Source organism: Emydura macquarii, unplaced genomic scaffold (genome assembly GCF_026122565.2).
Source record: "Emydura macquarii macquarii isolate MOO-44397 ecotype Brisbane River unplaced genomic scaffold, CSIRO-AGI_Emac_v2 contig_781, whole genome shotgun sequence".
Taxonomy (NCBI): domain Eukaryota; kingdom Metazoa; phylum Chordata; order Testudines; family Chelidae; genus Emydura; species Emydura macquarii.
Window position 1 is genome coordinate 122,225 of NW_027130918.1, and position 26,738 is coordinate 148,962.

Genomic DNA, 26,738 nt, shown 5'->3' on the forward strand with positions numbered 1-26,738 from the left:
TCTTCCTGACCCAATCCGATAGTGATTGGCTCACACTTGGAGACAGGACTGGAGACTTGACATGCTTCCCAAACTTTTACAAAATCCTGTCTAACGTAACCGGGAGTATTCCCAATCCCCAGGCTTGTTTGAAGCCTGTTAATCTCTTGGCCTCAGCGGTATTTCTGGGCTCCGCGATCCACGGGTGAATTACACCTGTCACTTTATCAAAATATTTGCTCCCAGCATATCTACATTTGGTGCCTCTCGGGTTCATGGAAGCGCCTCTGCTCTCGTAGCACGAGAGGGCGCCACCTCCTCTCGGCGGGTCGCTGTTGTGGAGGCCAGCGGGCTCCCTCTGCACCAGCAGACCCCCACGCCCGTTGAAGCAGCTCTCTCCCCACCCACGGGAGGGAGGGCACCCGGCACTGGCCGAGGAGGGGCAGCTCTGCTTTTGTGCAGCAGCAGCAGCAGGCCTCCCCCCGCGCTGTCCCCGCTTCGCTCCGGGCCCGGACTGGGCCCGTCCACGAGCGAGCTGCGGCAGACTGGCTCCCACGCGCAGGCCAACAGGGGGCGCTGCAGAGCAGCATGCCTCCGGGGAGGGCTGCGTTCCGGGCCCGGCGGGCGCGACGAGGCAGGGCGGGGCCAGCCATCGAGCCGGGCGACGCGCTCCGCCTCCCGCCCGCCTGAGGTCACGTCACGTGATCGGGGCTCTGCCGGCGCCATTTTGTTCGGGTGCCTGCGCGCTGCCCCCTTGCCCCTCCCCCCCCCGTGGCCGTGTGACGGTGGTGGTGTCGGGAACGCGCACGCCAGGGGCCTAGGCGGGCAGAGGAGGAGGAGGAGGAGGAGGACGGCGCCGGGAATCTCTGAGGCCTCCCGCCCGGCGGCCCCCCCCGCGCTGCCGTCGCCATCATGTATCGCTCCAGCAGCGGCCGCCCCGGCCCGCCGCCCTCCTCCCACCGCTCCAAGGAGAGCAGCTCCTCGGGGTCCCGCAGCTCCCGGTCGGGCACCTCGGGGTCCGGGCCGGGCCCAGGCCGCGGCCGGCCCCCCTCCTCAGCCTCGCCGCCTCCCCCGGCCCGCCGCCACCGCTCCCCTTCCGGCCACCGCGCACCCTCCCGCCGCTCTCCGTCCCCGCACCGCAGCAAGAGGCTGCCCTCCCCGCCGGGGGGAGCGGGGCCCGGGAGGAGCCGGGGCCGCCGCGGCGGCGAGCATGGAGACAGCAGCAGTAGCCGGGTAACTAACTGCCCCTCAGGACACCCCCGGCCGGGCCTCGGGTAATTACCCGCCCCGCCCCCTCCCGAGGCTGGGCGGGCGGGCGATCGATCGCCCTGCGGGTCGGACAGTCTGGGCTGCCCTGGCGCTGCGGGCTTGTCCCCATTCCCTGGCCGTCAGACCCCCTGTACCTGACCCGACCCGACCCGACCCGACCCTCCTCTCCTACTGGGGTAAGGCCACCGCGTCCTGTGTGTTCCTCACCGAGCCCACCCTGCAGGGTCACTGGCAGCCAGAAAACTTGTTCCTGAATGCCCCATCTCCTTCCCCTGATTTCTCCCGAATAACCCCGTGCGATTTCCTTCAGTCCTACTGGTTGTCCTGCCTCTCCTGAAGTGTTTCTGATTCTTCCATGAAATAACCCATTCGGAATCTGATCCCTCTTTCCACAGAACAGTATTTTACCTGTCTGACAGAGTGCAAGAAAATAGACTATAGGGATCAATCCTGTGTTTTTTAGAGAAGTGGATGGGGTGGTCTAGTCTGTGAGTAGGGCACTGGAACTGGTGTAGAGAACAAACCGGCTGTTTCAGATTCTACCACTGACCCACAGTGTGACCATTGGTAAATCACATCATTTCCTTGAGCCTCAGTTTCTCCATCTGTATGTAGAGTAAGGATAATGATTCTTATCCACTTTTGAGATCTACAAATGAAAAGCAGTTAATGTTATTTATTAGGGGTCTTCCATTTTCTAATGTTTCATGATTGCTCCTTTCATCATTTTTCCCCATTCCAAGTGATCCCCCTTTGATTATTTTTCCCTTCAGGCTTTTATTCCTTTTCAAAGTTTTAGCTGGGCAGAAACCTTAACCATTTCAGCTAAGAATCAAAAATCAAGCTATCCTTTAGCTAAGCAAAGACACTTATGGATAAAATAGACTATCTAGCCAGTGGGATTAGTGCATACCATTTAACATAATTTTGTGCTAATGGATAATTTATATGTGGAATGCAGAGAACTTTCTAAATCAAGTATATAACAAACATTAAATTGAAATTCTTCCTGTAGATATAGAGAGCCAGTTACAGGTTTGTCAGATTCATTCTCTGAGAGTTGTTTAATATGTTGTTAAAACTTCTCATCACAGCCTAAGCAAACTGTTTAGATTTGTGCATGTGAAATCCTGGGTTTTTTAATTCTATTTTAGCTGTGAATATTTTTACTGTTTGGTACTTAACTGTATGAGGAGTATGTTATAGATTATCTGTGAATATGCGAAAGAGGTATGCAAGGGGCCTAGGAGGGCGAAAGAGGTTTTGTTTTGCACTGTCTAAGACCATCTCCACATGGAATTATTTTGGAATAGCTATTCCTGATTAACTCCATGTGTGGACGCTTTTATTCTGGAATAAGATCACTTTTTTCCAAATTAGCTTTATCCACTGGATTTGACAACAATCCAGTGGATTAAGATAATTTGGGAAAAGGCACTTTACTCCAAAATAAGACCATCCACACATGTTGTTAATCAGGAATACTTAATCCACTTTAAATTCATATCCTACCTTATTCCAGCTTTTTACATATAGACAACCTCTAACTTAATATGCTTGCAGAAGAGATCCCAAGTGATTGCGGCTTTGCACCAGCTCTGCTAGTTAAAGTTGAGTTTTGCTTTTACTAGTCTGAGTACTCTGAGATCCACATGCTTACTCAAATTGTGTTTAAACTTGCTATGTGTGATGAGAGTGCTGGGTAGTGTTAATGCTCCAATTTTGGGGTCATTTGACAAAGGTGTTCATGAAGGATAGCCCTCCCCTGCCCAACTGATCTCAGTCACTCAGCATTTTTCTCAGCTTGTGCATAGCACCCACTGCCCCTTTGGAGAAGCAATACTGAAAAAAGGTATTGACCTTAGATTTTTGGATCTAGAAATTGGAAAACTGCAGAACTAAAGAAACAGAAATGTGTATTTGCAGCTAGACTAGGGCTCTATTGAAATAAGAGGGTTTCTAGGCAAGCTGTTGCTACAATAACTGAGTGGCTCAAAACGCTATGCTGTGGTCACTAACCTAGAGCTGTACCTGTGCACTGAGTTTGAGTCCTACACTGGACAGTTTTCACAGAATGTGTCTTGCGCACATTCCTTACTCTCTGACTGCATTCTGCAGAGGCTCATTTTAGAAGTTTTGCCCAGAGACCAAAACTTGTGGTTTAAAAGTAATATTTTTTCAAAGTGCTCTAAAATTCACATGCAGACTCTGATTTAACTTTAGGAATGTTGTCAACGAAATTAGCATTGATCAGAATAGAGGAAAGATGAAAGACAGGATAACATGATCATGTTTTCTGAACAATGGAACTGAGGGTGATCAAAGGAAAACAAGTCACTGGGTCATTTGGTCCAGACATTTTCCTAATACAGACCCCCCTAATGTGAATTGTTCATAAAGTTTTCAGATTCTTATAACTTGTTGGTGCAGAACAAGGGAATGGGGGGGCGGGGTGTTAGAGCTTTGAATGGGAATGTGGGGATGTTGTTGGAGGAGTGTGGGAATGTGGGGTTTGAGAGGGGAGGGTTATTGGGATGGGGAGAAGGGTTTGGCACTGCAGTGAGGAGAGTGTGGATTAGAGGGAGGAGAATAAATGTCAGAGGGGTTGGGAGGAGTGGGGGGCGGAAAGGGAGCATTGGGATGAATGGCAAGTAGAATTGGGGAATTAGGGTGGTGGAGCAGTTTGACCCACTCTTCCTGTCCCCCCAGCCCCCCAATCTGTGAGCCAGGATTGAGGGCCTTTCCCTTTCACAGGGTAAACTCCTCTTCCTGCCCCCATGTGAGCGGGGATCTTGAGGCCTTTCCCTCTGGGGGCGGGGTGGTCTGAGCCCCTATCCCCTCTGAATCTAAAGACAGGTGATGAGAACATCTACTGAGTTGAACAGAGCAGTTCACAAATCTCAGTTATTGTTTCAGGCAGTATTCACCTCCATTGGGTGTACTTATTCAGCTGAGAACATCTCAAATGAATATGCTGCTTTACACCTCTCTAAGGCTATGTCTACACCACAGCCTTGTCTGCATAACTTAAGTTGTTCAGGGGTATGAATAAACCCCTTAAGAGACATTAAGTTACATTGACATGTGCTGGTGTGGATAGCACTATGTTGGCAGGTGAGCTTCTCCTGCCAACATAGCTTCTGCCGCTCACGAAGGTGGTTCTATTATGCTGGCTGGAGAGCTCTGTCCTGTCGGCATAGAGTCTTCATCAGATACTCTGCTGTGGTGCAGCTGTATCGGTACAGCTGCGCTGCTGCAGTGTTGTAGGTATAGACATGGCCTAAGACACTCATGCTGCAAATGGCTTTGTATAGAGCTTCTTCCCCATATATTTAGAACCAGATTTGGGGTAGGGACTCTACATCTTCAGTCTCCAGCCCTTTCTGTGTCCACTTGGTACATACACTCCTGATAGCCCCACCACCTCCCTGCAAGCTCTCCAAGCTTACTGGGGCGTGGAGTGACAAGGTTTTACATGATGTAGTTGGGGGTGGATGGGTCTCGAAGCAGTGGGGGATATGTAGGTAATCAGAGCTGTGGGTGTAATGGAGAGAATGTTGGAGGAGTTGGAGCAATCTGGGTGTCTCTGAGCAGTTGAATGAAATATAGATAGTTGCACAAGTGAGGAGAATGGGGGGATGTTGGAACAATGTATTGAAAATAGTGTGAAAAGGAGGGGTTCAGAGCTGTGCAATGGAGAATGTTAGGGGACTTCTCTATCCCCCACAAAACCCCCTACATCCATGTCTTTCCCAGCTGACTCCATGCTGGTCCCTGCACTCTTCCTGCATCCTCTTCACAGCTCCTCAAACTGCAGGTCCCATGCTGACCCTTGCCTCTGCAGGGAGGAATGCTGAGGAGGGAGGACCAAGCTGTTGTGAACAGGCAGGGAGAGGGGAGACAAAGAGAAGATGCAGGGACAGTGAAGGGATTAATGTGCATTCTGTTCATTGCCAATGAGCCGGGGGGAGTGGAAGGGAGGAGCTGGGCTATGGTGCATGGGGGTGCGTGCTGAGAATTTATTATTTTTACAAACCAAGGAAATTGAATGCCCAAAAATTTAAATGCAGAGTTCAGGTTGCCCAGTGATGCCTTGTGACCTGCCAAAATGAGAGTGACTAAACTGAAAACCAGAAAATGAAGAATTAAGATTAACTCAAGCTTAAACCTCTGGAAACCAAAAAAAAACAAAGTTAAGGTACATGCTATCCCCATAAGACAACTTTACCTCTGTCCTCTCTGAGTAGTGCCCCAGCATGGCAGTAACACATACTAGCACTGTACCCTTCAGAACACTTTGGGAACAGAGCACATGAGGACTGTTGGATAAAGTCCAATACTTCTTTGTTAAGGCAAAACTTGGGTTTAGGTCAGGTATAGCAAACAGGAGCTATCGTCACCAGGCTTTCACTGAAACACTCACTCTGTTCCACACAACTCTATTACACACCCCTCCCTCCAACTTCTAAGTGTTATCTCCCCATCCCCCTTGCCCAGAGGATTCCTTCTGAGACATTGCCTTCACTTACTCATCATTAAGCACTGGTGACTGCTGTCATCTATACCACCAGACCATTGAGAATCCCCATGGCAAGAAGATGCCCTTATGCACGTTTACTGACATTACCTACAAAACTCATTGCTGAAATGAGGTATGCTTCATCTTTCAAAGTGTACAGCCACCTCTCGTCATATCACAGTAACAACTCTGCCACACTGCTCCAACAAATCATTCCATCATTCAGTACAACTACACGTAACACAGTGAAGGCATTTGGAGTGCATGCAGATAAATGTTAGAGTTCAAATCTGTGGTGCATAATGTAAACAGTGGCACATTCTCTGAGAACTTCCTCATAGCTGCTTATTATGGCATCTCCCTTCCTGAACCATTTCCAGTGGCTATTGCCAGCTCTCAGGGGCAGAGTTAAAATTGGGTTGTGGGGGTGGTATATATCTTAACTATATTTATGTCCTGATTTTAAGTTTAGCCACCGTCCTGGAATGCCTCACTGGGCAACTTTAATTCTGTGTTAATGAAGTTCTTGGGTATTTAATATTCTAAAGAGAAGTCTGCAAAGGTAGCTCACTCAGACCTTGCGTACTTAGATATACTGAGATTTTTTTTTTAAACTCTAGCACCACTGTCATACTGGTAACAATGGTGGGAGTGCTAATATATACAAAACACTTGTGGCCACTGGCATTTTTAACATTATGGTGTTTATACCTCCTCTAAGTTGGGTTAGACAACAAGGATGGTGTTGAAAATGCCAGTGGATGCAGAAGCTTTGTTTTCACTAAGGTTCACATTGGCACTGCTTCTGATAGAGCAGCACCAGCACTAGCAACATTTGGAAATTTCTGCTGAGAAACCTTAGTGTAGGTGCTGTTCAGCCATGAAGATAGGAAGGTGACTTTGTGCCCTTCAACAGCAATCCTTCAGCCATTCAATTTGTTGATAGGCTTTGAAAGGTGACTTACCCACCTTCAGACAGGATAGTGATTGCAATGCAGGGTTTGTTGGGAACGTGGTCTTCAAGGCTCCATCAGAATAATAGGTGGCTTGTTGAGGAGATGGAAATAGTATTGTTTCTTACAAAACTATACATAATGGGTACAAGTGTGTCTGAGAAGAAAAAGAAACGTGTGCTGTATTTCTCACTCCAAAACTAGTGCATCTTCCTTCCCTTACAAAAGTAATATGTTGGGGGAGACATTACAACTTCCCATCTCTATAAAATCTATCACCAGCGTTCAATATCTTGAACTGACCAGCTTGTGTAGATTAACCATCTTAAGTAATAGCAGAGCTCCTTCATGTAGAGCAGTGATTCTCAACCAGAAGTATGTGTACTCCTGGGGTTTCGCAGAGGGCTTCTGGGGGTACAACAACTCATCTAAATATTTGCCTAGTTTTATAACAGGCTACATAAAAAGCATGAGCGAAGTCAGTACAAACTAAAATTTCATACTGACAATGACTTGTTTATACTGTTCTATATACTATATTAGTGGTTCTCAAACTGTGGGCGAGTTAGTTTTAATGGGGTTGCCAGGGCCAGTGTTAGACACCCTGGGGCCTAGGGTAGAAAGCTGAAGCCTGAGCCCTGCTGAGCAAGGCTGAAGCCAAAGCCTGAGTTTTTAAGTGAGGTGGAACTTGGGGGTACGCAAGACAAATCAGGAAAGGTTGAGAAACCACTGATGTAGATTTTAATTTACTACTGAGTCAATCATTTACAGTAGGTGTTCATTTACTACTGAGTCAATTAACAGAGCCTCTTTTGGAACACTTTCCAGTTTTGGTTATGGGCTTTGTCGCTGTCATTGACCCAGGATCTCGTTATGCCAAGAGGACCTGCCCAGTCAGTGTATCTGCTATACATACACAAAAATTCCTTAGCACTGCAGGGTACACAGTTCACATAGTTAGTTGGCTGTTACCCACAAAAAGTGGAGCAAATTTGGGATTTCTTGAACAGCTTCTTTCTCCTTTTCTTCCTTTCTATTGTTCTACCTCCAGAAGTGCAATTCTTCAAAGGTATAGTCAAGTTTAAAAGTTCCTGTGGATCTAGTGTAAATACAGAGCCACTGTTAGTTGCATGTGGGGTGAGAAGTAACTACACTCCCTTCCTTTTTTTCAGTTGCATTGCATGGCAATTTGTATAAATGGAGCAGTTGTATGATTAATTTATTTCTTATGATCCTCACCCCCAAGTCTAATATGATGAGGTGGCCAGACTCTCATGCCTTTCTTGTGGTTGAGGGGACAGTCCTGTGCTGGGCTTTCATTCTTTCTTCAATTGCAGAGACGTTCTCCGAGCCTCCGTTCTGAGTCTTCACTGGAGCAGAGTTTGCGGATCACTGTTGGTAATGACCGGTATTGCATTGACACACCAGAGAGAAGGAGGCTGCCTGATCGACTGGGCTCACCAGTTGATAACCTGAATGACATGGACAGGTATGGTTCTCTGCAGACTGGGATCACATAGAGCGAGACAATGGCTTGGCTCTGATATAAACTAACGCTTTTAAGGCTTAGCTCCTCAGATTCTTCGAGAGATTTTTGTGGAATGCCCTACTTGCTCAAGCCATTGAAGGGCTCAGATAACAGCCCCAGAGTAAAGTGGGTGTTCTGGCTGCGGAAAAACTGTTGTAGCTGGGGGCTCTGTGGAGTGGGAGTGGGCATCAAGGTGTAAAAGCAGCCTGTAGGGATTTGGCAAGAGGCCAAGCTTTGTTTTTTTTAATAATAATAATAATAATAATAAAAAAAACTGAGCCTGCCCACTGCTAAAGGCCCCTCCCCCTGAAGGGGCGGAGTCACTGGACCCAGGACACAACTAAGTGCGTGGGACAACTATTGAAAAAAGGAGCAGGCATGGGGGTCACAGGTTTAAACGAAGGGAATCAGAATGGGACACCGAGCAGAAAACCTCAGACAGTGTCCTCTGCTCCCAGAAGGTGTCAAGGGAGCCAGTGGAACTGCCCAGAGGAACTCTGCCCGGGATGCGTGAATGGATGGAGGAACGGAAGTAGGCCTCACAGTTGCAGAGCGCCCCTCTAGCCAACCTCCTCTCCCTGGTCTTGTAGATGGCCACTATGGCCAGGGCTAGGAGGAGGTTGACGAGGAGGTCCCACGACTTTGTGGGGCCACGGATGTTGCTAGGGCATTGATAAGGAGTCAGTCTCTCACAGGACAAAAATTTGGTAAAGTTCTAGGATTCCAAAAGACCCATTGATAGGACTTGGAGACAAGTACACATAATTAAGAGATTTTCTTAGTGTGTTAGATATAACTGTGAGGAGCATGATATAAATCTAGATAAACATAAATCTAGATAAAAATATTTCAAAGTGTTTATTGCAGAAAAGCAGGTGAAATGGGACAGAGGAAATAAAGTACTAATACTCAAAGCCTCAATCCTCTTTTCCCCATTGAAATTGTTGTCCTCTTTGACATAGGAACACAGTAGTTAGAGATGGAAAGACTTTATATAAAGTGTGTATCCCTCATAATCATCATCATGGCAGCCAGTTGTGACTTCAGGTGAGGGGTTAAGCAGCAGGTGCAGAGGCGGCACTGAAACTGTTTCATGCAAATACCCCCAGCCGTGGTAGTATGAAGGAGGGGAAGTGAGCAGAATTATTTCATTATGTTTCCTATCTCTAGAAGCGTATCAACTCTTTAAGGTTTTTAAGTTCCAGGAGATGCAGTAAATCAAATTACGGTGTAGTTGATAGTACTATCACTTTTAAGCTTTCTACCTCAATTCCCTTGTAATCATTGTTTCCTCTGTAAATCCCCTTTGCAGGAAGTGGTCTTCTGGCCAGAATTGGTGCATGTACACGGGGGATAGCAGCGTGTATTGGAGGCAGGGGAAGTGATACAAAAGAGAATTGTGAGCATAGCCACAACTTTAAGGCTTGTCTTCATTTGCCAGTTGGGGCTTCCCCGCCGATTCCTTTTCTCTAATAGGTGTATATATATATATATTATATATATCATGTTTTGTGGTCATGCTATATGGTTAAAAGTGGCATAGTATGCCACTCAGTTTATTTTAATGTAAAAGTGAAAATGTCCTGCTGTGAGGGATATTTCCTCCCTCAGAGAAATTAATAACTTTCACTTTGACTCCCTGATAAAGCTTTGTTATTAATTTGAAATGGTAAAAGAAGTAGTGAGGAACATGGGGCTAAAAAGGTATGAAAAGCAACAGCTAAACCAGACTGAGAAGAGTAGGAGAAAGGGACATAATATAAACTTATATTCTTATTTGAATGTTTGCCCATATCTATCCACTGTTGGTGTTCATGCGCCCCATGTACTTCAGTTCAGATTCTTTTAGTTAGCAGTTTCTCTTGGAGCTGCATCTGCATCCTGAGTGTCCTTATACCTCCTACCTGAGGGCATAAAGGGCATGGTGACCCCAACTGTATCTCAGGTGCCTGTCCCCATCCCTCACCCGCCTCCTTTATGAGTCAGAACTTTCAGTGTCCGAATTTCTTGCTTACTGTGTAGCCTATGCATTGTATTGTAAATAGCGAAGTACTTAGCAGTTAGTTACTTGAGTTAGCTTTAGAGTTTTTGATAGAAAATTTGTTTTCCTTTTTTGCCCATGAGACTGTGGTTCTCGGACTTGTCCTTAATGTAAATCTCTAGGCTTTAAAAATTGCCCTCCATGTGATGCAGTAATGCTTCTGAATGCTCTGGCACCCCAATTGCTTATAGGTTCTGGGTGAGGGGCTCATAATGGATAGATGTGCTATTTGTAACTATTTCTCAAAGAGAACCCAAAGAGCTATGGAATCTCGTGAAGATGTTCCCTCTGTATAAGTCAATGCATCCCTCTTCAGATCCTAGAGTGGCTGGACCTGAAATTCCTAAGTACTCATCCTCAGAGTGCCCCTCCTGGCTTCTCTGTTCATGGATGTAAGGCAGCTGTTTCTAAAGATTAATCCCCTGGTAAAACCTCAGGGGATGAGGAGAAAAGGGAAGAGGTCTGTCTTGTTCCCTGGATCCTTCCTTGAGCAGCGAGAAATCTCCCCAAATTGTTTCAGAAAAGATTAGCTCAAATCCCAAGAAGTATCATCCTGGTCTGGAACTCCATCACTGTGGACAGCTAGGTCCAGAAAATTGTAGATGTGGACTGTTCTATCCAATTCCAGATCCTCCCCTGCTTCCACTTACCTTCCAAGTTTCTTTTCAGGGATTCTTCAAGGAGATGGAATCACTTCTGAATTTCAGAGCAATGGAAGCAGTAGCTCAAGAACAGAGAGGGACAGAGTTTTATTCCCATTACTTTCTAATTCAAAGAAGGGGGGCTGGTGTCTTATTCTGACCTGAAACAATTGAACACCTTCATTTGCAAGCTCAAATTCAAGATGGTGACTCTGACCTTGATAATTCCAACTCTTGATCCACATGACTAGTATGCAGCTCTTGGCCTCCAGGATACTTATTTTCATTTAACAATTCATCCTGCCCACAGAAAATATATAAGGTTTCAGGTGGGCAATTGCCACTGTTAAGTCAGGGTCCTACTATTCAGTCTATTGATAGTGATGAGAGAATTCACCAAATGCTTAGCAGTGGTGACAGCTTATCACAAGAGACACAGATTTCCAGTTTATCCGTACTAAGTGACTCATTTGTCTCTACAACAGGTCACCAGTTCCATACAACAGACCGTGCAACTTTTTGACTTCCTAGGACTAAAAGTAAATGAAGAGAAGTCTGTAGTAGTTCCTACTCAAAGGATAGAATTTATAGGGGTGGTTCTGGACTCTAAAACAGCAGTGGCCTATTTGCCCTAAGAAAGATTCGAAGCCATAGTAGATTTGACCGACTACCTAAGTTCATCTAACGACATTAGTAAGAACTTGTTTCTAACTTGTAGGGCGCACATGGCCTCCTGCATGTACAAAACTCAGCATACCAGATTTCACCTTTTGTTGCATGCAGGAGTGGTTGAAATCTATGTATCAGCCTGACAGACATTAGCTGGATATGATAGTGCAAGTCTCTCAAGAAGCCTTATCTCCACTGTATCCATCATGAGATTACCCTGATAGTCATAAACTTAAAAGGGTTGTAAAACGTGCTGGTGGATCATCGTTACTATCCAGGAGTTGTCAGTAAAGGATACCAGTATCCAAAACCTATTCATGAAATGGGGTCATCCATAGACCTCTTTGCCACTAATGAGAACAAGAAGTGCCACAAGATCTGCTCCAGAGATGGGTTGAGTCAGGGATCTCTGTCTGATGCATTCCAATACCTTGGCCCCCCAGGCTTAATTTATGTTTACCCTGATATTTCATTGGTCCCAAGAGTTCTCAGAGAAACTCAGGCAGGACTCATACATTGATCATGATCGCACCAGCATGGCTGAGGGAGCTCTTGTTATCAGACGTGATGAATCTCCTTTCAGCCTCCAGTCTGGCTGGGCCAGATGTGAAATTCCAAAGATGAGGATAATTCTTCATCCAGATCCACATTTCTGGCACCTCATAGCCTGGATGTTGGCTGATTAACATCAGTGGAAAGGACATGTATCTCATAGGTACAAAACATCCTTATCCATAGTAGAAAGGATTCTGACACTTACCTACACAGCCAAATGGAAAATATTTACTATCTGCACCCAGCAGCATCAATAGACTCCATTTAGCACCTGCCACCAGATGTACTGAAATACCTTCTGTGTTTAAAGAACTCTGGACTATCTCAGTTTTCTGAGGGGCCGCCTGACAGCCATCCCAGCTTTCCAGCATCCAATTCAGGGATATTCTATGTTTTTACACCCTACAGTAGCAAGGTTCCTGAAATGCCTTATGCAAGTATATCTCCTAGTCAGAAAATCTTCCCCCTTCTTGGGATCTCAACCTTGTACTGATAGGTGTAATAAGTCCACCTCACCTTTTATGCCTTCTACCTGCATGTTCCCTGTTCCATTTATCCATCAAAACAGCCTTTTTGGTAGTATGGTAGTAATATCTGCCAGGAGTGTAGAGGAAATACAAGCTTTTATGGTAGAACCTATATACGTGTTTTTTTATAAAGACATACCCAAAATTCTTGCCAAAGGTAGTCTCTAACTTCCATGTCAACTATGTAATACATCTGCCTGTTTTCTTTTCAAAACCACATTCCCAGAAGGTGAAGGCTAAATTTTGCACCCTAGATGTTTGTAGGGCGCTTTCCTATTGGAACAGAACTAAATCATTTAGGGAATTCCCCCCTCCTCGATTATATGTAATTTATGGAGGTAGAGTGAAACGTCAGACCATATCAACACACACACTTTCTAGCTGGATTTCTGCATTCATTAAGTTGTATTATGAAGTAGCCAACCATTGTTTAAGCCAACCAGCTTCACCATTGAGTGTTACGTCCCACTTCACTAGAGCTCAAGTAGCTTCTTTGAGAAATTTTCAGTACAAGAGATACATAGGGGAGATATCTGGGGTTCACCATTACTCTGTGGTAGAAGCATCAGGATCCCCATTTTGGTAGTGCTGTCTTATAATCATTGTTTAGGTAGGCTCCTAGCACCCACCTACTACAATGTAGGTCACTGGTTGTGAGTCATCAACAGTGGAATATATGTGGACGAACACGTGAACATAAGAATGGCCATATTGGGTCTAACCAATGTTCCATCTAGCCCAATATCCTACCTTTTGACAATGGTGGGTGCCAGATTCTTCAGAGGAGTGAATAAAACAGGGCAATTATCAACGAGTTCCACAGGTTGATTGTACATTATATGAAGAAGTACTTCTGTATGTTTGTTTATACCTGTTGCCCTTTAATTTCATTGGGTGACCCCTGGTTCTTGTGGTATGTGAAGGGGTAAATAACACTTCCTTGCTCATTTTTGTCACACCATTCATGATTTTATAGACCTGTATCATATCCCCCTTGTTGTCTCTTTTCTAAGCTGAACATACCAGTCTTTTTAATCACTTCTCATATAGAAGCTTTCCATACCCCTAATCATTGTTGTTGCCCTTCTCTGAACTTTTTCCAATTCTAATATATCTTTTTTGAGATTGGGCAACCAGACTTCCATACAGTACTCATGGGGTGGGCATACCATGGATTTATATTGTGGCATTATGCTATTTTCTGGCTTATTATCTATTCCTTTCCTAATGGTTCCTAACATTCTGTTAGCTTTTTTGATTCCCACTGCACATTGAGCAGATGTTCTCGGAGAACTGTCCATGATGCCTCCAAGATCTTTCATGAATGGTAACAGCTAATTTAGACCCCATTGCTTTGTATGTATAATTGAGATTGTTTTCCAATGTGCATTACTTTGCATTTATCAACATTGAATTTCATCTGCCATTTTGGTTGCTGAGTCACTCCATTTTGTGAGATCCCTTTGTAACTCTTCACAGTTGGCTTTGAACTTAACTACCTTGAGTAATTTTGTATGGTTGGCAAACTTTGCCACATCACTGTGTCCCCCTTTTTCCAGATCATTTATGACTATGTTGAACAACACAGATCCTAGTACAGGTCCCTAGGGGGCACCACTATTTACCTGTCTCCACTGTGAAAACTGACCATTTCTGCCGTTTGTTTCCTATTCTGTAACCCCTGGATTCTCTATTGGTGAAGGAACTGAGGTACAGTTGGGGTTGCCTCACCCTTTATATCTTCAGGGTGGGAAGCTTGAGGACACTCAGGGCACAGGTGCAACCCCAATGATGCTGGCTGAACTATCTGAGCTTGAGCAGGCACACCCACAATGGAATATGTAGGGAAAACACATTTTGAAGAACCACAGTTACTGTAGGGTAACCAATTGTTTCATATATGGTTGCCCCTGTACACAGGTATGCTTATCCTTTGCTTTCCAGTGTGACTAAATCCATGTTTCTTTGCTGTCCAGAGTGTATTTTTGGAGCCCTTTCTGATTACAGCCATGAAACAATTGCAACTCCTTTCCCTCTGAGATATCATTAAATGATCCCCTTAATTTGGCTGCTATAATCAGAGTTCATAAGGATTGTTGATTGCCATCCGGCAAGTGAGAGTGTGATAGTTGCAGAAAAAAATCAGCCGAAGGGATTTGGTAAAGCACTTCCGTTACTCCCCTGACATTTTCATGCATCTTTTATGGGTGTAGTGAGATCTCAGGAACAGGAGGGGATGGTACTGAAAAGGTGTTTCCTGAAAGTGAAGAATAAGTTAGTCATCTGTGCCCTGTAATCAGCTTTTATATGTGTGCAAGTTATTTTCAGTTACTGTGGTATAAATATTTTGGTGCTTATTTTGTATATGTTGCCAGAAGTCAAAGCTAGAAACATCTGATCATGTAACCTTGTTAATTCGTACTTCCACTTTAACTCTGATCCACAAGACAGTACTAAAGAACTTTTTCAGTATATCTCCATCACTAATGTTTGTAATGACTGTGTTCTATTAGTGACATATGAAGTGTGTTGAGAATTGTCTTTCTGCTCAGAGTTGAAGTTATTACTGGAATGGAGAAGGTGAATTTTTTTGCATATCAGTATTGTAATTAATTTAATATATAAACTATAAGGGGAATAGAATACTTAGGCAGACTACCTTATCTCGTCATTTCCAGCCATTTTAATGCTTAGGATTTTTAATGGTAATTATTCGTTAGATATCTTTAGAGATGGGAATATATTTACTGTAATTCTGATACTTTGCAGATGTCATTTTGCAAGAATCACATGCCATTCACCCATCCCTTCTCAGATTTATGGAGTTTTTTGAATAGGAGGTGATATGCTTGGGATTTCATCCTGTAGACAGTCTTATATCCATTGTCCATCCCTTATGTGGCATGTTGATTAGGCAGGCTTTTCCCTATTCTTTTTGTTTCATTAGAAGCTAAAGGAGCACTTTTGTTTCCTGCTCTTGAAAGGAACTAGCTAGAATGTTTGGATACTTGAGGTTGGACCATGCTCCATATAACAGACTCCTCAAGCTACCCAATGTGCTCCAGAAGGTCAAAAGTATTGCGACACAGGGGAATTTCCCATGACTCCAGTGCACTTAAGTAAATTCCCAAATAAGTTAGTTGCCTTTTAATATTTTTATTTAAAAAGTACCCAGTACATGAGACTTTTAGAACTACCTCTCCTGAAAGTTTGAACTGTTAAGTCTTGAATAGGAGAAGGATCTAAAGCAGTTAGACACCAGCCCTACATTTTTGTAAGGGGTCACACGTCAGACTTGCATTTAAAAAAAATTATCCTAAAACTTAGGCTAACTTCAGTATTTGTTTTCATGCTTAAAATCACACTTAATTGAAACTTGAACACAGCCTTAATGCTACTGAAGGATTAGTTGCTATTTACACCTCCATAATCTAGAAGACTACTCTCACATGCAGCTCTTGGGAGAAAGTTGTGGATTCCCCAGGTCCTATTCAGGCTGTCCCTTATAACCCAATGCATTTTGCTTTCAGCATTCTTGCCAAAATATTATAATTTCAGTGTGTCAAATATTGATCTATAAAGTAAGCTGTGACTAGCTGTGTCTTACAAGAAGTCCAGTACAGGCATCAATTTTACATACTGTGAAATGTGCCATCTTCCCAGTAAGAGGAATATGGGAAAATCAGGGAAAGCGTAACAGGTACTTACCAGATGGAAGAGATACATCAAGCAGCTGCCAGTTGCAAAATGGCCACTTCAGGGCTGCAGCTGCTTGGCTCTGTTAAAGGCCAGTCCCAGAAAGGCTTACTGGGGGAAAAACATTCTTAAACAGGGCAACTCTGCCCTGGGGAGTGTTAATAGGGACAAGTCACCAAAGAAGGTGCTTCTGGGGCAGGGGCTGATTTCATATCATACATAGTTTATACTCTTTCCATCTAGGCTGAGGCTAGCACAAAGGAGTGAATTTCTTATATGCACAGACTTCACTGCTTTGGTGTCCTCTTGAAGTTTGAAGAGGTTCCAAATAGGGATGTAAAAATTTGTTTAATTAAGAATCCATTTAAATGTTCTAAAAATAGAATGGTTAAATACATGTGCGGGGGGGAGGCCGTGCTGGGCTCAGCTCCTCACTGCCAAGTGAGAGCTGCCTAGCACTGGCCTCTCCCCCATCCCCTCGCTATGCGTGCAGAGCTGTAGTGGGCAGCTGTCATTCATGGGGAGCTGAGCCAAGCACAGTTGCGCGCCCCCCCGTGCGCGTGCTGGGCTCCGAGCCTCTCCGCGAGCAAGAGCTGCCCAGCTGCTGTTGCTCGCGGGGAACCGAGCCCAGCTGCTGCTCCCGTTTCCCCCCCAGTTTAAACGGTAAATATTTAGGCTTTTACATCCCTAGTTACAAAACTTTTTTTGGAATGCTATAAATGTGTTCACTGATAACTCATGCACAAAACCTGGGTAGAATTCATGGCCCAGATCCTCAGCTGGTGTTAATCTGCATAGCTGATTTTAAACCAGCTGAAGATCTGGCCACATTTGTCCAATGCACAGCTAAATTATCCTGAATAATTCCTATGTAACACAACCAGAGTATATAGGAGTCTTTTGTGGCCAGAAACTTAGTAGTAATACAATTTAGAAACCATGTGTGTAGCCTTTTTCCTTCACAAAACTAAAGCAATCCTATTATTCAGTCCCTGTATTAAATCTTGGCTGTCCTTCTGCAGTATGGGTTTGTGTTTGGACTTCTGTATTTTTAGGATGGTCCCATATGGGGGAGGTGGAGTGTCATGTGTTTGATACTGGTGGTCCTCTTCTGGGGCTTCAGAGGTGCTGCTTTTCAATTATGCCATGAGTTGAACATTGTCTTCTGAAAACAATATGAAGTCTTGCTACTGTAGAGTAAGAGAGACTGAAAAACTTATTCTGATCACTGACTTAGGTTTAACTCCATGTGTCTCTCTTACCAGGGATGACATGGCTGATGGTCCAATATTTACCAGAGGCCTCCCATGCCCTCGAGGCCTTGAGCGATATCCCTCTCATGAAGATCAGTCTTCCAGTCCCTACATAATGAGGCATGATGAGGACTACCGCAACAGGGATGTATTCCTCCACCGGTCAGACTACAGTCCACACTATGGTCATCGTGAAGAACTGCCAAGGGGACCTGACAGGGACAGTGATAAACTCAGGAAATCCTCCTACCCACCTAGGCCAGAGGAGAGAGGGCGAGAAGCGAAGCGCCCTCGGTATGACAAGGATGAGAAGATGCATGGCATGAGTGGGGATCATCACAGTTTCACATTGGGAACACGAAATTACCGCAGACGGAGCCGCAGCCGAAGTCAAAGCCCATCATATCTGGGTGAGGAGTTCCGAGAACTTGACCGTGCCAGGAGGAAAAGAGAAGAGGAAGAACGGAGCAGAAACTTGAACCATGATCTGTCTGGCAGTGGCTACATGATCCCTGGCTTGACTAGCACATTGCAATCTTCTGAGACTCGGTACTTGTACAGACCTGATGAAGTGCCATCCATGCCCAAAAAATCTATCCTGAAGAAACGAGTGGAAGTGGAAATGGAGTCCCCAATGCAGGTTTGACCCACAAGTATTCTCTACTTCTCAGAACTGTCACTTTGTGCTCCACTGCATTAATTTGATCTTCAGTCTCCTGCTTTTTCTTTTCTCTGATAGAACAAGCATCCTTAATTCAGTCTGTCCTACTGGTGGTGAGTCTCTTACAGGTTGCCCTCGCTGTCCTGGAGTTTGAACCAGTACAATTCATTACAGAAGCCACAATTGCTCTCTGTACCTTAGGACTACTTGTGGACACTTCCCCTAGTTTCTTAAGTCTCAGGATAGCAGAGCTCTATGCCCTCCTTTTAAACATCTTCATTTATATGCAGGGTGGGACTCTGCCAAGGATTTTCCAGAGAAGTGATAGCTGTGGGGGGAAATCGTGTGCTTTAGTGACATCTAGTGGGGTCCTTGTCATAACAAGAGGCTTCTTGCATTTCCTGCATAGGTACAAAATTAAGATATACTTCCTTCCCCATTCCTTAAACACCCACATTTGAGGTGAGATTCTAAAGAAGGACCCCACAGTTAAATAAGTGTTAAGTCAGGAGATGTGAAAAGCCGGGTACCAGCAACATTAACTCAGCCAAGATGCACATCCTGTATATTTTATTGTACAGTATACATATAATAACTTAAATATACTAAACCTGTATATTTAGAGAGGAGAAGAAGGAATAAAAGATGTTACATGTGTTTAATATGACCAGGTTAATGTTACGTAGGAACCTGAATCTTTGCATTACCTGTTTTTTTGTGTGTTGAATTTTGAAGTGTTACGTTAAAGCTATGATAGCTGGGTTTGAGTGAATGGGTATACAACTAGCAATAAATGGTGCATCTGCATCTGGGTTGGATGGTGGAACTTTACAGCTATTCCGCAGTTCATGGTAGCTCTCTACATGATAGTTTAGGGAAGTTAATGAAGACTTTCATATGCAAGTAGAATTTAGGGAGGCAGAATGAAATGCCAGGGCACTTGGATCAGTGCTAACTTTTACAGAAAGTGCTATAGTAACTTTAATAACACAAGCAGTCAGTAGATTACTTGCATGGCACTTCCAGCTACAGTATCCTCTAGATCTACAATGGAGTGTTAGATTAGAAATGACTCAGTGAAGAGAGCCACCTACTGAGTTCAGTACTATTTTTTTTTACAAATCTTGCGTTTTTCATTGGTCTGCCATTCAAATACTGATCAGGCTTGAATCAATCTTGTTTGTTATGAGAAATAAGATTACATAGTTCAGTCACCAATTAAGGCTAGCAGTTAAAGATCATTGGTATGAATTTAGGATTATTGTGATAAATGGGACGCTTGGCATTGCCTCAGGTTTCAGTACATTACTTCAACCAAAATCTTGTACTGATCTGCTTTGGTTTTGTAATGGTGGTGTTTGTAATAGAGGATACTCTGAAAGTATAGGGTCTTTGCTAGATATATTAGAAGAAGCCCTATTCAAGGGAGAATGAGTTGCATGCACGCACTGTATATAAGTGAGTGAAAATATCCCTAATCTATGCATTCTTACCTGTATTTGAGATGGGATGGTTCAGTTGCTGTGTCTGTAGATGATTAAAACTTGTGACAAAGCTCTCTGTCTCATAGAAGTTCACAGCAGAAAGCTTCAATTTGTGAGGTTGCTGAGAAATTATAATAAAATGCTAAGTGGTCATGTGGATGTATTCTCTTAAGCACCCAGGAAAACATCTTCATGACGTACCCAAGTACATGACCTTTTCTGTAATGCTTGCCTTCTTTTCCTTTGTTCCCTTTCCACAGTTTGTTGCTCTCATGTATTGTCTTTTTTCTAAACTTTTGACTGAACTCTTCAGGTGAAGTGATTATCCCCCTTTTGGGGAGCTGTAATAAATATTCTTTTCTTTTTCAGCTTGAGGGCTTTCCGAGCAGCTCTGCATCCAGCAAAGATCTCCCTCTCCTTTCAAGTCATTCTTCTTTGTCCCAAAGCAGCAGCATCACTCCTTTTGCCTCTGAAGTGGAGAATTTCCTCAAACGGTTTAATACAGACTCTGTGGAGTCTACAAACAAGGAGTTGCATGATGGTGTATATGAATGGAGTTCACTTTCTGGGCTTCCCAGTGACAACTTTACATTTGAAGAGAAGTTTGGAAACTTCTTAAGTCACAAGGAGAAGATGGAACCAAAATCAGAGCCTGCAGACCGTCATACTGACTTCCTGCTTCCTCATGAGAGGGCAAGTCAGGATGGCAGTGGCTTCTCCCGCATTCTGGGCATGATGGCTGATTCTGCCAGTGCTCAGGAGAAGAGAAGACGCAGCTTTCCTGACATTGAGGATGAAGAAAAATTTCTTTATGGTGATGAGGATGAAGACTCCAAAACTGAATCACCCTCTGTTCAAAAGCCCCCAGTAAGTTGTGGAAGTGAAGTTACAAGCCAGAAAGTGAGTCCCCCTCCTTCTCCAGCTGTAAAGCTAGATGCTTTGGAAGACTCCAACACTGAATATGCAAAGATTCATGACTTGCTCAAAACCATTGGGCTTGACATTGGGGTGGCTGAAATTGGCAAACTGGCTGTCCGCACACAGGAACGCCTCCATGGCAAAAAGCTGGCATCTTGTTCTCCTGATCATCGCTCTTCAGATTCCCGCAGACTGGAAACCTGGGAGATGCGCCGCAGCCGGAGTGACACTCGTTCTCCAGAGTCAAGCCAGCAGCGCTCTGCATCACCTCCTGGCTCTTTCCAGCCATCCAAAGAGACGTCCTCTCTCCAGAAATCAGAGTACTCTCAAAGCAAAGCTGTGGGTCAGGAGCTATCTGCTTGCCCACCAGAACAGTCTGTTGCTTCTGTATCTCTAATCCCCTCAGCGCCGCCTGCTCCTGCCAGTTTGCCCCCTACCCCCACCTCTGTTTCCCAATACCAAATTCCAAACTATCCACAATTCACTGCAGCTCAGATGCCGCAAAACTATCCACCTCCTACAATGGCCGCTCATGGCTATGATGCATATGGGCATTATATGGCTTATGCAGCCTCTGGCTGGCCAATGTACGCTCCTCCCCAGCAGCCTAACCCTACATTGCCAGAGGCTCATGGGCTTCTCACAATGGCAATGCCAGCAAACCCCACACGCCCAAACCTCCGGGTGATTGAGACAGTCTCCATGGGCAAAGATCCCCCTAATATCAAGAGAGGTGACTCTGTGCTCATGCAAATCCCCATCACCACTACCACGTACTCCAAAACTCCCCTTCGGCTTTCTACACGCCCACTCAAAAGTACCACGGAAAAGATCTCTGATGAAAAAAATCGGGCAGCTCAAAAACAGAAGGTGAGTGTATTATTTGGAATTATAAATATTTAGCTAAACCACTCAAATTTAGTATCTTAACTTGTATCTGTGTTTGTTTTTCAATCCCTTTTGACACAGCTAAGTGTCTTAGTTAGATTGTCAGTTGCTGCTGATGCTTTGATAATTGGCTTTTCGTTTTCAGGGGCAGGTTTTTCTGTGTGTTTGCAGTTTAACAATATTTACACTGAATTCACTTAAGCTGCAACAAGTCATATGCTCCTGAGCTGTTGCTGAACAATTTGGGAGGGAGGTGCAATGCTGATCTTGTGCAACCAGCTATGAAATGGCTCAGAAATACATAAAGACCGCTATGTAATGCTTAAAACATTACAGGAGCTTGGAGTATTGATAGTAGTATTTTTAAGAGGTGAGTTTTGTATGTATCAGCAGGAAAAATAGTTGTTTTCTGGTGAGATGGGGAACAGTTGAGCTTTTGGAAGTAAACATGCTTTTTCTGATGATTTTTTTTTTTTTTTAAATACGATGCAGTGAGACCAGAGTGGTGGATGCTTTAGAAATTCTTAAATAGGTATTAAAGGACCTGGTCAGATTAAACATAACATTTTTCAAAAAAAAAATTTTTTTTTTTGCTACATTTGTTTCAAGTGACACCAAAGGTTCTAAGAAGTGGAAGAGATTATAGGAAATAATTGTCCTTTGCTTTTTAAATTTACTTAGTGCATTTCACAGCAGTATTTGTATAGTTAGTTTCACTATATCTTTTGTATAGTCAGATTGCCTATTTGTGTAGGCCTTTCACATGGGATCAGGGATTGAAAAATGTTTTTAAAATATCCTTACAATCATATGTCTACACTACAGACTTCTGCTGGCATAGCTATATAATGTGAAGAGGTGTGATCACTGGCTGACATAACTATAGAGGCAGAAGTCTCTAGTATTGGTGCAGTTATAGGGGCAAAACTGTGCTTTTACCAATACTAGCTTGTTGGGGCAGTGGTCTTAGTGTACTGAAATAAAGCACAGCTTTGCTGGTATAGCTGCATCCACATTAGGAGTTCTTTGTCGGCGTAGAATACTGGTATTCTTATGCCAATAAAGCACTCCTAGAATAAATATAGCATAAAACTTTGATTGTTAGGGGGATCTGAAAATACTTCTGACTCTTCAAATTTGACTGGTTCTCAAACTGGTGATGTCCCTTCAGTTCTTTGTGGTTACAACAAGATTAAGACTTCTTAATGTTAACTTGTATCCCATTTTGGTTTTATATGGGAGGAGCGAGTGATAAATTCTTGGAGGGTCCTTGGATGCTGTCAGATTCTCCTAGGTAACAAAACGTGCTGTGTCTGTTCTAAAAGCTGGAGGGGATGAGGGGACGCTGAACAATTCTTCATATTTCATTGTAAATGTTTTCCTTAGGACAGGAACGTTGTTTTCTATATGGAAGCCCATTTACACTGAAAATAGACAGTGCAAACTCCTCAGTCCACGTCTCTAGCTGTGTTATACAAGAAGCTGACAGTATTCTGGAGCTCAACAGGTGTGGGTTGTACTTCAGAACACACAGCATTACAAACTGTTTGGTAGGATTGAAACACAAACTAAACTGTTAAAACCAAGGAGAGTGTAGAAGGTGAAAGCTAGATATAGAGCTAGAGAGTCCATTTTTCACTGAAGTGTGCATGCTGTGAAGATGTAGTGTGGGATTTTCAAAAGTACTCTGCGTTGGACTAACTTTGCACTCAGTGAAATCAGTAGACCCGACATTTGAGTGCTTTTGAAAATCCTAGCCATAATGTAAAAAGAGTTTCTACGCTAATGGATTTGGTTTTTACTTTGCCAAAAGGCATATTCTACAAATGGATGTCATAGGCTTTCAGTAGATTAGCGTGAGCCTTGCACTCTCTCCCATAATTTACTGGTGATTGAATTATTTAAAAAATTAAACTAGATTTTCTGAGGGTAACTACACTTACCAGTGCAGTAGTAGCAACAAGAGTTAATGCTCTTCAAGTCTAGATACAATGGTGACTTTTTTCTTGGATTTTCATTGGATTGAAAAATTAACACAGATATATAAAAGTATATACCAAAAGTAACCTAAAGATGCTAAAAAAGGAGTGGATTTGTTTATTACATTTAAAAGTTAGCAACAAAAGATTAATTTGAGAACAGTGATTAGAATATATAGACTGACATCCAATGAACTGCAGAGGGGTCCGAGCCGTCACTTTTGCAGTATTGCTTTATCTCTGCTGGAAGGAGATGGGAGTTTCATGCCCTTCTCTTCCCAATCTTTGTAGGTCATAGAAGAGAGAGAGAAACTGAAGAATGACAGAGAAGCAAGGCAGAAGAAGCTCTATTATCTCAAGACTGAATTAGATAGGCTACGTAAACAACAAGGTTTGTACTGATCCTCCTTTTCTTTCCTTTTTCCCCCAGGATGTGCTCTAAAGGCCCTATGTCATAGTACAGTACCTGCTAGGAAGACTACAGATCCAACTAATAGTCTAGAATATGAGATTTTAATATTTTCCCACTTGAGGCACCCCAGAATTTTTTTTTCAAAGCAATGACCGTCACTGCATTATCATCACTGCATGTAGGCAAATGTAGCAACTATTCTGCAACCAGCAGTTGTTTACACAGCCTTTGGAATTGGAACCTCTTTGTACTGACCCAGAGCGTGTAGGCCAGCCTTGTGTCCAGCTTTCTGAAATGTGCCACTGAGCAACTTGACAAATTAAATTTACTTCACTCTGTACATTGCAGTGTGATAATTTAGCAGAAATGGAGCCTGTCAGTCTACCCTTCATTTACTTGTTTTTAGTACATCTAATCTGGAGAGGGAAGGCAAATTCCTCTTTGGGGAGATAAGGTAGTTGATGTTATATATTTTATTGGGCCAGTTTCTGTTGGTGGAAAGTACAAGCTTTCGAGCTACACAGAGCTCTTCTTCATGTCTGGGGAAGGACATCAGAGTGTCTGCACTAAATATAGGTTGGGACAGATTGTAATTGTATTTAGCTCAGACACTCTGATTTCCTTCCCCAGACCTGAAGAGCTGTGTGTACCTTGAAACCTTCTACCCTCCACCAACAGAAGTTGGTCCAGTAAAAGATATTACCTCACTACCTTCTCTCTCCCATATCTTGGAACCAACATGGATACAAGAGTGCAAGCAGTCTTTGAACAGAGTCGAACATATTTTTGGGTAACTTCAAACTTTTGTTAAGCCAACTAAAGATAGAATTCTTCCTTCATCCCAGGAAACAGGGTTCTTCAGGGTGGAGTTTGAAATCTATTTGTAGAGCAATGCAAGAAGAGCAAAGGACTGCTTGTTTGGTCACACAGTAAGAGGGAAATTTAAGTTTCTCTCTTAGAGTGTGAGCTGGCTCCATTGTGCCTGTTCCTCAAGAGCACAGTTTCTTCCTTTCTGGTCAAAAACTCCAACCTAAATATTTTATTAATTTAACAGTGTATTATGTGACTGGAATAATTGTACATGTTTTAACATGATTTCTCTCTTGCGCTTCCTACTCCTCTACCTCCTAATTTGGCTCAGGGGAGATGCTGCGGAAGAAAAGGCGGGAGAAGGATGGGCACAAAGACCCCTTATTAGCAGAAGTGAACCGGCTGCAAGAAAACATTATGAAGGAGATTTCTGAGCTGCACAAGGAGTCTGATGCAGCAGAGAAGAAGCAATCTGAGCTTGACAAGGTAGCCCAGATCTTGGGGATAAACATTTTTGAAAAACCCCGGAAACCATCCATGGAAACTAAAGATTCCACCGAAAAAACCAGCAAGTCAGAGAATGCAAAAGGTCTGGAGAAAACACCCTTCTCCAATAAGGTAAAATCTTAGACTTGGGTGATAAATGATTTCCTCACTTTGCGAAGAGGAAATTGGGGAGGTGTCTGTTCCCAGCCACTCATTAGGAGATCAGGGCAAGATGTATTAAGCTAACATTTGTGTATAACATTACGGGTGCACACATACATGCTTGTTCACTTTCGGGGAAGGCTACCTCTCTTCTACATTTTCTACACTAAAAGGGGTGAAAATAACACAAGAATAGATTAACAATATTCCAGGGGACAGTCCTAAAACTTGTATATAGGTCACATGTACAATAGCCTCTGAAAGGTGATGTATATGTTTGAGAGATGTATGAACCTACTTTCTGAATGGGTAACTTATGTATTTGGAGGGAAGATAGTATTCGCCACAAGAGTTTTTGTTTTGTTTTGTTTTCGTTCTTTATGCATTACCATATTCTGCATTTTGCAAAGGGGTTGGTGGGGATGCATGAGTTCAGCTTATAGAGCTTTCCACTCTTCTTACTTTGTCTTATGATGTTTGTACTCTGTATATTCATAGTCAACTGGTTTCCTTTTAATGGTTGCTCATTTTAACTTGGAAAATTCTACTCCCTGTCCAGGAACAGCTGGTATATTCTTACAGGCACATGGGATACTGGGGTTAATCTCTTGAGATTCACCCAGGAGTTCCGATTGGTAACTTCTTAATAAAAAGAGAAAAAATGGTTGTGGCCTTTTCTAATCTGACATGAAGATTCTGAACATTGTTCTTGCCCTGGGGCAGGTCTGAAACAAACTCTCCCTGGCATGAGGGTATCTGTCTCTGTGGCAATACTTTACAATTTACCTGTCTGCTGAGACTGGATAGTCAGTGTGTGGTGGCACAAACCCTCTACAAATATGGAGCGTGAAAACATAAAACTAGTGGAATAGAACTGAAGCACCAATCCTGCAGTATTGCCTGTTAAACAAGAGGACCTAATAAGGCTCCTCTCCTGCATGAGCTTTTTTCTTTACCGTTTCTGTTGGTATTGAAGAGAGATACTGTGATCTGCATGCTGCTCACTTTCTGCTAAATCAGAGAAGCATAAAAGGAGGTGAGAAGTGACTGCCATCTGTCATTGGGTCAATATGGTCATTCCAAAGAGATGTGACTTATTGTGGCCTGTCCCTTCCATACACACAATGCCTCATAGGACCACAAATATGAGTGTGTATAAAATGAACAGCAAAAACAATCCCACTTCTCAGATACCATGGATACACTTTTTTGCTCTTTTGACAGATCACGTGTTGCCCTCTACATTCTCTAGATGAGAGAATGTTATGTTTACTATGTTCTGGAGGAGTCAGTAGTTGTGGAAGTAGC

General features: G+C 43.5%; 1 protein-coding gene across 1 annotated transcript in view; it reads left to right on the forward strand.

Moving 5' to 3' along the window:
- Window positions 1-795: 795 nt before the first annotated feature.
- The window catches only part of ZNF318 (zinc finger protein 318), a 34,045-nt gene continuing 8,102 nt past the window's right edge, over window positions 796-26,738 (forward strand). Inside the window, exons 1-6 of the mRNA XM_067543119.1 lie at window positions 796-1,212; window positions 8,058-8,209; window positions 17,643-18,270; window positions 20,145-21,563; window positions 23,852-23,951; window positions 25,114-25,400. Coding sequence (XP_067399220.1) covers window positions 892-1,212; window positions 8,058-8,209; window positions 17,643-18,270; window positions 20,145-21,563; window positions 23,852-23,951; window positions 25,114-25,400 — 2,907 coding nt within the window. The 5' untranslated portion in view covers window positions 796-891. The remainder of the gene's footprint in view (window positions 1,213-8,057; window positions 8,210-17,642; window positions 18,271-20,144; window positions 21,564-23,851; window positions 23,952-25,113; window positions 25,401-26,738) is intronic.